Genomic DNA, 10522 nt, shown 5'->3' on the forward strand with positions numbered 1-10522 from the left:
TCCCTCTCTCTCTTGCTCTCTCTCTCGCTCTCTCTCTCGCACCTGCTGTCTCAACCTCTGAATGCTCAGCTAGGGTGCTGACGTGTTGCACTCCCAATAACCACTCTGATTATTATTTGACCCTGCTGTTTGAACATCTTGAAGAACGATCTGGCCTTAATGGCCATGTACTGTTATAACCTCCACCCGGCACAGCCAGAAGAGGACTGGCCACCCCTCAGAGCCTGGTTCCTCTCTAGGTTTCTTCCTAGATTCCTGCCTTTCTATGGAGTTTTTTTGGCCACCATGCTTCTGGTTTTCTGTATCAGCACTTTGTGACATCTACTGATGTAAAAATTGATTTATAAATACATTTGATTGATTTATTGTCTGTGTTACCAGACTGAAATGCCAGCTCCCGTCTGACTAGAGAGTAGAACCTCTCAGGGACTCACGTCAGTCTCTGGGGCTGTATCAGACCCAGTAACAGTTCTCTCTCTCTTTGGCCCAAATCTGGGTTAGGGTTATCATACACAGTAACAGTCCTCTCTCTCTCTGGGTTAGGGTTATCAGACACATTAACAGTCCTCTCTCTCTCTCTGGGTTAGGGTTATCAGACACAGTAACAGTCCTCTCTCTCTCTGGGTTAGGGTTATCAGACACATTAACAGTCCTCTCTCTCTGGGTTAGGGTTATCATACACAGTAACAGTCCTCTCTCTCTCTGGGTTAGGGTTATCATACACAGTAACAGTCCTCTCTCTCTCTGGGTTAGGATTATCAGACCCAGTAACAGTCCTCTCTCTCTCTCTGGGTTAGGATTATCAGACCCAGTAACAGTTCTCTCTCTCTTTGTCCCAACTCTGGGTTAGGGTTATCATACACAGTCCCCTCTCTCTCTCTGGGTTAGGGTTATCAGACACAGTAACAGTCCTCTCTCTCTGGGTTAGGGTTATCAGACACAGTAACAGTCCTCTCTGTGGGTTAGGGTTATCAGACACAATAACAGTCCTCTCTCTGTGGGTTAGGGTTATCAGACACAATAACAGTCCTCTCTGTGGGTTAGGGTTATCAGACACAGTAACAGTCCTCTCTCTCTGGGTTAGGGTTATCAGACACAGTAACAGTCCTCTCTCTCTGGGTTAGGGTTATCAGACACAGTAACAGTCCTCTCTCTGGGTTAGGGTTATCAGACACAGTAACAGTCCTCTCTGTGGGTTAGGGTTATCAGACACAATAACAGTCCACAGTAACAGTCTCTGTGGGTTAGGGTTATCAGACACAATAACAGTCCTCTCTCTGTGGGTTAGGGTTATCAGACACAATAACAGTCCTCTCTCTGGGTTAGGGTTATCAGACACAGTAACAGTCCTCTCTCTGGGTTAGGGTTATCAGACACAGTAACAGTCCTCTCTGTGGGTTAGGGTTATCAGACACAGTAACAGTCCTCTCTGTGGGTTAGGGTTATCAGACACAATAACAGTCCTCTCTGTGGGTTAGGGTTATCAGACACAGTAACAGTCCTCTCTGTGGGTTAGGGTTATCAGACACAGTAACAGTCCTCTCTCTCTGGGTTAGGGTTATCAGACACAGTAACAGTCCTCTCTCTGGGTTAGGGTTATCAGACACAGTAACAGTCCTCTCTCTCTGGGTTAGGGTTATCAGACACAGTCCTCTCTCTCTGGGTTAGGGTTATCAGACACAGTAACAGTCCTCTCTCTCTGGGTTAGGGATATCAGACACAGTAACAGTCCTCTCTCTCTGGGTTAGGGTTATCAGACACAGTAACAGTCCTCTCTCTCTGGGTTAGGGTTATCAGACACAGTAACAGTCCTCTCTCTCTGGGTTAGGGATATCAGACACAGTAACAGTCCTCTCTCTGTGAGCCAACTCCGGGTTAGGGTTATCAGACACAGTAACAGTCCTCTCTCTGGGTTAGGGTTATCAGACACAGTAACAGTCCTCTCTCTCTGGGTTAGGGTTATCAGACACAGTAACAGTCCTCTCTCTCTGGGTTAGGGATATCAGACACAGTAACAGTCCTCTCTCTGTGAGCCAACTCCGGGTTAGGGTTATCAGACACAGTAACAGTCCTCTCTCTCTGGGTTAGGGTTATCAGACACAGTCCCCTCTCTCTCTGGGTTAGGGTTATCAGACACAGTCCCCTCTCTCTCTGGGTTAGGGTTATCAGACACAGTAACAGTCCTCTCTCTCTGGGTTAGGGTTATCAGACACAGTAACAGCCCTCTTTCTCTGGGTTAGGGTTATCAGACACAGTCCCCTCTCTCTCTCTGGGTTAGGGTTATCAGACACAGTAACAGTCCTCTCTCTCTGGGTTAGGGTTATCAGACACAGTAACAGCCCTCTTTCTCTGGGTTAGGGTTATCAGACACAGTAACAGCCCTCTCTCTCTGGGTTAGGGTTATCAGACACAGTAACAGTCCCTCTCTCTCTGGGTTAGGGTTATCAGACACAGTAACAGCCCTCAGACACAGTAACAGTCCTCTCTCTCTGGGTTAGGGTTATCAGACACAGTAACAGTCCTCTCTCTCTGGGTTAGGGTTATCAGACACAGTAACAGCCCTCTTTCTCTGGGTTAGGGTTATCAGACACAGTCCCCTCTCTCTCTCTGGGTTAGGGTTATCAGACACAGTAACAGTCCTCTCTCTGGGTTAGGGTTATCAGACACAGTAACAGCCCTCTTTCTCTGGGTTAGGGTTATCAGACACAGTAACAGCCCTCTTTCTCTGGGTTAGGGTTATCAGACACAGTAACAGTCCTCTCTCTCTGGGTTAGGGATATCAGACACAGTAACAGTCCTCTCTCTCTGGGTTAGGGTTATCAGACACAGTAACAGTCCTCTCTCTGGGTTAGGGTTATCAGACACAGTAACAGTCCTCTCTCTCTGGGTAAGGGTTATCAGACACAGTCCCCTCTCTCTCTGGGTTAGGGTTATCAGACACAGTCCCCTCTCTTTCTCTGGGTTAGGGTTATCAGACACAGTCCCAGCCCTCTTTCTCTGGGTTAGGGTTATCAGACACAGTAACAGTCCTCTCTCTCTGGGTTATGGATATCAGACACAGTAACAGTCCTCTCTCTCTGGGTTAGGGTTATCAGACACAGTAACAGTCCTCTCTCTCTGGGTAAGGGTTATCAGACACAGTCCCCTCTCTCTCTCTGGGTTAGGGTTATCAGACACAGTCCCCTCTCTCTCTCTGGGTTAGGGTTATCAGACACAGTAACAGTCCTCTCTCTGGGTTAGGGTTATCAGACACAGTAACAGTCCTCTCTCTGGGTTAGGGTTATCAGACACAGTAACAGTCCTCTCTCTGGGTTAGGGTTATCAGACACAGTAACAGTCCTCTCTCTCTGGGTTAGGGTTATCAGACACAGTAACAGTCCTCTCTCTGGGTTAGGGTTATCAGACACAGTAACAGTCCTCTCTGTGGGTTAGGATTATCAGACACAGTAACAGTCCTCTCTCTGGGTTAGGGTTATCAGACACAGTAACAGTCCTCTCTCTGGGTTAGGGTTATCAGACACAGTAACAGTCCTCTCTGTGGGTTAGGATTATCAGACACAGTAACAGTCCTCTCTCTGGGTTAGGGTTATCAGACACAGTAACAGTCCTCTCTCTCTGGGTTAGGGTTATCAGACACAGTTACAGTCCTCTCTCTGTGGGTTAATTCTAGGTAAATGGCCCTGATGGAAAGTCCTGGCATTTCTGTGACTCATGTTGTCTGACTATGGCAATGTCTACGCCTATTCTACTCTAGGGCTATTGAAGTGGTTAAATACATCAATTGCCATTATATATGATATACATATTATGCCGTACTAATAGTAACAGTATAGTTGTGGTCTTTTGTAGTCAGTCATACACTGAAGAATTAGCAGTAGAGTATTGACTAGTATATATATAATCCTATTGTTATAAATATATAATCCTGTTATTAGCATCCCTAAAGATGTGTGAGATTTCCTTAGTCACCCAGGCTAGTTAGGCCAATCCCTCCTGCTGATCAGCTTACAGCCCAGGCATCGGTTAGCCGGCTAAAGCTGGTCAGTAGTTCCAAGTTAATCACAGGGAAACAATTAGCTCTGTGTGATGTGTGTGTCAAGGCCCTAATGGCTAGTAAAACGATGGGTTGGGGATAAGACTGCTGGGGCTGGTGCAGTCTTATCCATGGTGAATGTGTGGGTGGCCAGTAATAAACTGGTCCTGAACTGCTGAAACTAAGAGCATTGTATTTGGTACAAATCATTCCCTAACTTCTAGACCTCAACTGTATCTGGTAATGAATGGTGTGGCTGTTGAACAAAATGTTAAGACAAAATGACTTGGTGTTACCTTAGATTGTAAACTGTCATGGTCAAAACATATAGATTCAATGGTTGTAAAGTTGGGGAGAGGTCTGTCTGTAATAGAGACGCTCTGCTTTTTTGACACCACACTCTACAAAGCAAGTCCTGCAGGCTCTAGTTTTATCTTATCTTGATTATAGTCGAGTGCTGCAAGGAAAGACCTAGTTATTAAGCTGAAGCCCAGAATAGAGCGGCACATTTTGATCTTCATTGTAATCAGAGGGCTGATATAAATGCTATGCTGCCAGTCTCTCTTGGCTAAAAGTTGAGGAGAGACTGACTGCGTCACTTCTTTTCATAAGAAATATTAATATGTTGAAAATCCCAAAATTGTTTACATAGTCAACTTACACACAGCTCTGACACACACATTTACCCCACCAGATATGCCACCAGAGGTCTTTTCACAGTCCCCAAATCCAGAACAAATTCAAGAAAGCGTACAGTATTATACAGAGCCCTTATTGCATGGAACTTCCATCTCCTATTGCTCAAATAAACAGCAAACCTGGTTTCAAAAAACAGATAAAGCAACACCTCGCGGCACAACGCCTATCCCCTATTTGACCTAGATAGTTTGTGTGTATGCATTGATATGTAGGCTACGTGTGCCTTTTTAAAAATGTATGTAGTTCTGTCCTTGAGCTGTTCTTGTCTAATGATGTTCTGTATTATGTCATTCTGTATTATGATTCATATTTTGTGTGGACCCCAGGAAGAGTAGCTGCTGATTTTGCAACAGCTATTGGGGATCCTAATAAAATGTCCAAACATACCTCATAGTGTTCTGTTTTTTCCAGACAGCCTACACCATCCCAATCCTGGCATTTGCCTTTGTCTGCCACCCTGAGGTCCTGCCCATCTACACCGAGCTCAAAAAGTAGGTGCCCCACTTGCAACAAGATGCAGCGCTGTAGCTGTTTACTATTGGACCCTGAATTCAGTTCAGTCACACTGCAGATAGGAACATCATTATGTCAGCTATGTGCTTGGCTACTCATATGCTTGTGTCATATAGCACACTGCCTTGCATTCTCAGTAATGTCATGTGTAAATACACATGGCTAGCCTGGTCATCATCTGGATAATCATCCTGCTGCCTTGTTGAACCCACTATAACATCTGTCTCTTTAGATTCATCTGACGTGTTCAGCCACAATATTACATTCCTTTGAGTCTTGGATCTTATGTATCTTCTGAAACAATCTCAGTCTAAGTAAAGTATGATGACAAAAGATGAAACTGGCCTTTTTTGTTTGTGTCTTTGTGGGTATGTTGGTGTGTCTGTGTGTATGCTGTGTGTAAGTGTGTGTGACATCACATCATGCAATATTCTCTGATTTCAGCCCCACCAAGCAAAGGATGCAGCATGTGTCCAACATCTCCATTGTAGTCATGTACACCATGTACTTCCTGGCTGCTCTGTTTGGATACCTGACCTTCTATGGTGAGGCACCTCACCTCCATGTCATTACCTCTTTCTCTCCCACTCCCTTGTTCTCTATCTCTCTCTCGCTCCCTCTCCCCTGTTCTCTCTCTCTCTCTCTCCTCTTTTCACTGCTGCTGAATCTCATGCTTTTTCTCTCCTCTTTTCACTGCTGCTGAATCTCATGCTTTTTCTCTCCTCTTTTCACTGCTGCTGAATCTCATGCTTTTTCTCAGGCCAATTTTACATGAGTTTCAGGCTAGTTCATTTCGCTAACAGCAAAGCCACTTCTCACGTTTGCCATTCATTTGCATGGACACAGCTCTTTTAGGCTTGAGAGGCTGTTATAAAATCAGTTAGTTCGTCTCAGATGGGACGATGGGTCATGTCATGTGGCTTCAGAAGTTTAGTTAGTGGTAGAAAAACATAATGAAGTAACTACTCCTCCTAGTGTCCATTGTTCATGACAGACCGGTTTGTAATATCCCAGTGATTCTATTCTATGACATTGTTATAAGCACAGTCAGAGCAGTATATTACTGTAGTATATACAGATAACGGAAACACTTATGCTCATCAAACCATTCAGTGACCACGCGTGCCCTTTGGATGGGGGCATTGTCATACTATGGCAGCATAGCCATGGTAGCCAAAATAATGGAAACACTTGAGGAAATGAGGGATACAAAGTATATTGACAGCAGGTGCTTCCACACAGGTGTGGTTCCTGAGTTAATTAAACAATTAACATCCTTTCATGCTTAGGGTATAATTCTGGGCAGGCCGTTATTTTGGCTACCATGGCTATGCTGCGTTAGTATGACAATGCCTCCATCCAAAGGGCACGAGTGGTCACTGAATGGTTTGATGAGCATGAAAATTATCTCCAGATCTCAATGTTTTCCATCACCATCGCATCCCTCCAATAGATTTCCAGACACTTGTAGAATCTATGCCAAGGTGCATTGAAGCCGTTCTGGCTCGTGGTGGTCCAGCGCCCTATTAAAACACTTTATGTTGGTGTTTCCTTTATTTTGGCAGTTACCTATATCTCAGTATAAGCCTCTGAGCAAAATGATGAGCAGCATCTAACGTGTAAGACAGATTTTGTATGCCTTCTGATGGAAAAAACATTGTTGTGAATGATATGTTGCATATAATTTGTACTACATTGTCTGCTCTTACTGGAGTTGGTGGTTATTGATGCTTCTCTAAGCCCTCCTCCTGTGTGTCTGCCCCCTATAGGTGAGGTGGAGTCAGAGCTGCTGCACACCTACAGCCGTCTGGACCCGTACGACACCCTGATCCTGTGTGTCCGTCTGGCCGTGCTCACTGCTGTCACACTCACCGTCCCCATAGTGCTCTTCCCTGTGAGTAGCCTAGTTAACTCAGCACAAATGGTGTCTGGCTCAATGAAACTGTGTAAGTAAAGATGTACAGTGCATTCAGAAAGTATCCAAACCACTTGTCTTTTTCCACATTTTTTACGTCACAGCCTTATCCTAAAATGGATTGAAAACATGTATTTCCTCATTAATCTACACACAATACCATATAATGACAAAGCAAAAACTGTGTTTTAGAAATTGTTTCAAATTTATACAATAACAAACTATTTTACCTTTATTTAACCAGGCAAGTCAGTTAAGAACAAATTCTTATTTTAAATGATGGCCTAGGAACAGTGGGTTAACTGCCTGTTCAGGGGCAGAACGACAGATTTGTACCTTGTCAGCTCGGGGGTTTGAACTTGCAACTTTCTGGTCACTAGTCCAACGCTCTAACCACTAGGCTACCCTGCCGCCCCAGTATTCAGACTCATTACTTAGTTGAAGCACCTTTGGCAGCGATTACAGCCTTGAGTCTTCTTGGGTAAGATGCTACAGGCTTGGCACACCTGTATTTTGGGAATTTTCCCATTGTTGTCTGCAGATCCTCTCAAGCTCTGTCAGGTTGGATGGGGAGCGTCGCTGCACAGCTATTCTAAGATCTCTCCAGAGATGTTCGATCGGGTTCAAGTCCGGGCTCTGGCTGGCCCACTCAAGGACATTCAGAGTCTTGTCCCAAAGCCACTCCTGCATTGTCTTGGCTGTGTGCTTAGGGTCGTTGTCCTGTTGGAAGGTTAAACTTCGCTCCAATCTGAGGTCCTGAGCACTCTGGAGCAGGTTTTCATCAAGGATCGCTTTGTACTTTGCTCCATTCATCTTTCTCTTGATCATGACTTGTCTCCCAGTATCAGAGTATCTTCTGTCTGGTCACTCTACAATAAAGGCCTGATTGGTGGAGTGCTGCAGACATGGTTGTCCTTCTGGACGGTTCTCCCATCTCTACAGAGGAAATCTGGAGCTCTGTCAGAGTGACCATCGGGTTCTTGGTCACCTCCCTGACCAAGGGCCTTCTCCCCGATTGCTCCGTTTGGCCGGGCGGACAGCTCTAGGAAGAGTCTTGGTGGTTCCAAACTTCTTAAATTTAAGAATGATGGAGGCCACTGTGTTCTTGGGAACTTTCAATTCTGCAGAAATGTTTTGGTACCCTTCCCCAGATCTGTGCCTCGACACAATCCTTTCTCGGAGCTCTAGAGATAATTCCTTCAACCTCAAGGCTTGGTTTTTGCTCTGAAATGCACTATCAACTGTCAGACAGGTGTGTGCCTTTCCTAATCATGTCCAACCAATTGAATTTAATACAGGTGAAAGCCAATCAAGTTGTGGAAACATCTCAAGGATGATCATTGGAAACAGGATGCAACTGAGCTCAATTTCGAGTCTCGTAGGTCTGAATACTTATGTAAATAAGGTATTTCTGTTTTTATTTGTAACATATTTGCTAAAATGTCTAAAAACCTGTTTTCACTTTGTCATTATGGGATACTGTGTGTACTTTGATGAGGAAACAAATACATGTAATCCATTTTAGAATAAGGCTGTAACTTAACAAAATGTGGAAAAAGGGAAGGGGTCTGGATACCTTCCGAATGCACTGTGTATTATGTTTACTTAAAATGTAAACTGGCTGTCACTTTTGATAAATGCATCTGTAAAAAGGGCATATTATTATATTAAAGCAGTGCTTTCTGCTCCTCTTTGATGAGGGGGTGTGTCTGTGAATAAGAATAGTGCTGTGACTGTGCTCATCTCCTCATGTTCTCATCAGGTAAGGAGAGCCATCCAGCAGTTGTTTTTCCCCAACAAGACATTCTACTGGCCCCGTCACATTGCCATCGCTGTCACCCTGCTCACTCTCATCAACATGCTGGTCATCTTCGCGCCTAACATCCTGGGCATCTTCGGCATCATTGGTAGGAATTTTTCAAATGCACATCTCTAGAAACTATTCCTTATGACGCAAGGCTACCTGAAATTGGACTTCATTGGATAGAAAAGGGCACAACTGCCTATAAGCGAAAGCTTAGGAATTAAGATGATTTGTAAAAGACAAATCCAACGTTTGGTACTTGATTTGTGATTTATCGAGGTAGGACATTGATTTATATAATATACAGTAGAATGCATAATTACAATTTGTGCCAAAATGTAAAACAATTATTAACTTTACTTCAGGAATATACTTTTAATTCAGACCCTTTTGGAATGAAGCAGTCTAATCTTCTGCACTATCATCATGACTTTACTAAGAGGAGATGTCATTATACAGACAGACAGAGATCTATTTGTCCTCACATACTCTACAGTAAACCAAGTGCCCTCACAGTTTATTTACCTTAATTTAACTAGGCAAGCCAGTTAAGAACAAATTCTTATTTTCAATGATGTGCTAGGAACAGTGGGTTAACTGCCTTGTTCAGGGGCAGAACAACAGATCTTTACCTCGGGGATTTGATCTTGCAACCTTTCGGTTACTTGTCCAACACTCTAACCTCTAGTTTACCTGCCACCCCACAGTTTAATGATCATAGCATCTTTAATTTCGCCCTAGACCTTTTGATCCCCTATACATGAAATCCTCAATGACGGATTTGGAGACATTTTAGGGGAAAGCTCTTAAATCACCTCAGGAATGCATACTATAAACCTTAATCGAAGTCTTGTGATCGTTATGCAACTGAAACGTTCAATCATTTCCTCAAGGATTATATAATGCCTTAGTTTTAGCATTTTATTGTCCCCTACTCTGAGTAGTTTCATTTGTATTTTTGAATGAACAGTAATCTGTTGTGTTTAACACTAAGTTTTAGACTTTCATTCCAATAAAGCCTTTTGAATTGTATTTATTTAGTTTCTGCTGGTGTCATTCTGACAGTCGTGACATCGCTAGGCTACCTCCTCACTGTTAAATTGCGCTCTTGTTATTCTACAGTTCTGTGAAGCTCATTGTTTGACACAATGGCTAAAGAGTGTCTTTGTCCTCTCCTCGCTCAGGTGCCACATCTGCCCCCTGCCTCATCTTCATCTTCCCTGCCGTTTTCTACATCCGCATCGTACCCGAAGAGGAGGAGCCCATGCGCTCCACCCCCAAAATCCTGGTGAGCAATGTCCCCTAGCGCCAAAGACTACTGTCATGTCTTACTGGAACTCATTACTGTTAAATATTGTTTTTTAAAGATTATGTATTTTTTACACATATTTTATTTAACTAGGCAAGTCAGTTAAGAACAAATTCTTATTTACAATGACGTCAACCCCCTGGCAAAACCCTAACGATGCTGGACCAATTGTGCGCCACCCAATGGGACTCCCAATCACGGCCGGTTGTGATACAGCCTGGAATCGAACCATGGTCTGTAGTGACGCCT

At 43.9% G+C, this 10522-nt stretch overlaps 1 protein-coding gene across 3 annotated transcripts in view; it reads left to right on the top strand.

The window, feature by feature from the left end:
• Positions 1-10522, top strand: part of LOC135541902 (sodium-coupled neutral amino acid transporter 3-like) — a 66902-nt gene that overhangs the window by 52946 nt on the left and 3434 nt on the right. For all 3 annotated transcript variants that reach the window (XM_064968393.1, XM_064968391.1, XM_064968394.1), the window contains 5 exons: positions 5144-5223; positions 5690-5790; positions 7015-7139; positions 8923-9067; positions 10149-10252. In XM_064968393.1, the coding sequence (XP_064824465.1) occupies positions 5144-5223; positions 5690-5790; positions 7015-7139; positions 8923-9067; positions 10149-10252 (555 nt within the window). The remainder of the gene's footprint in view (positions 1-5143; positions 5224-5689; positions 5791-7014; positions 7140-8922; positions 9068-10148; positions 10253-10522) is intronic.

This window comes from Oncorhynchus masou, chromosome 6 (genome assembly GCF_036934945.1).
Source record: "Oncorhynchus masou masou isolate Uvic2021 chromosome 6, UVic_Omas_1.1, whole genome shotgun sequence".
NCBI lineage: Eukaryota > Metazoa > Chordata > Actinopteri > Salmoniformes > Salmonidae > Oncorhynchus > Oncorhynchus masou.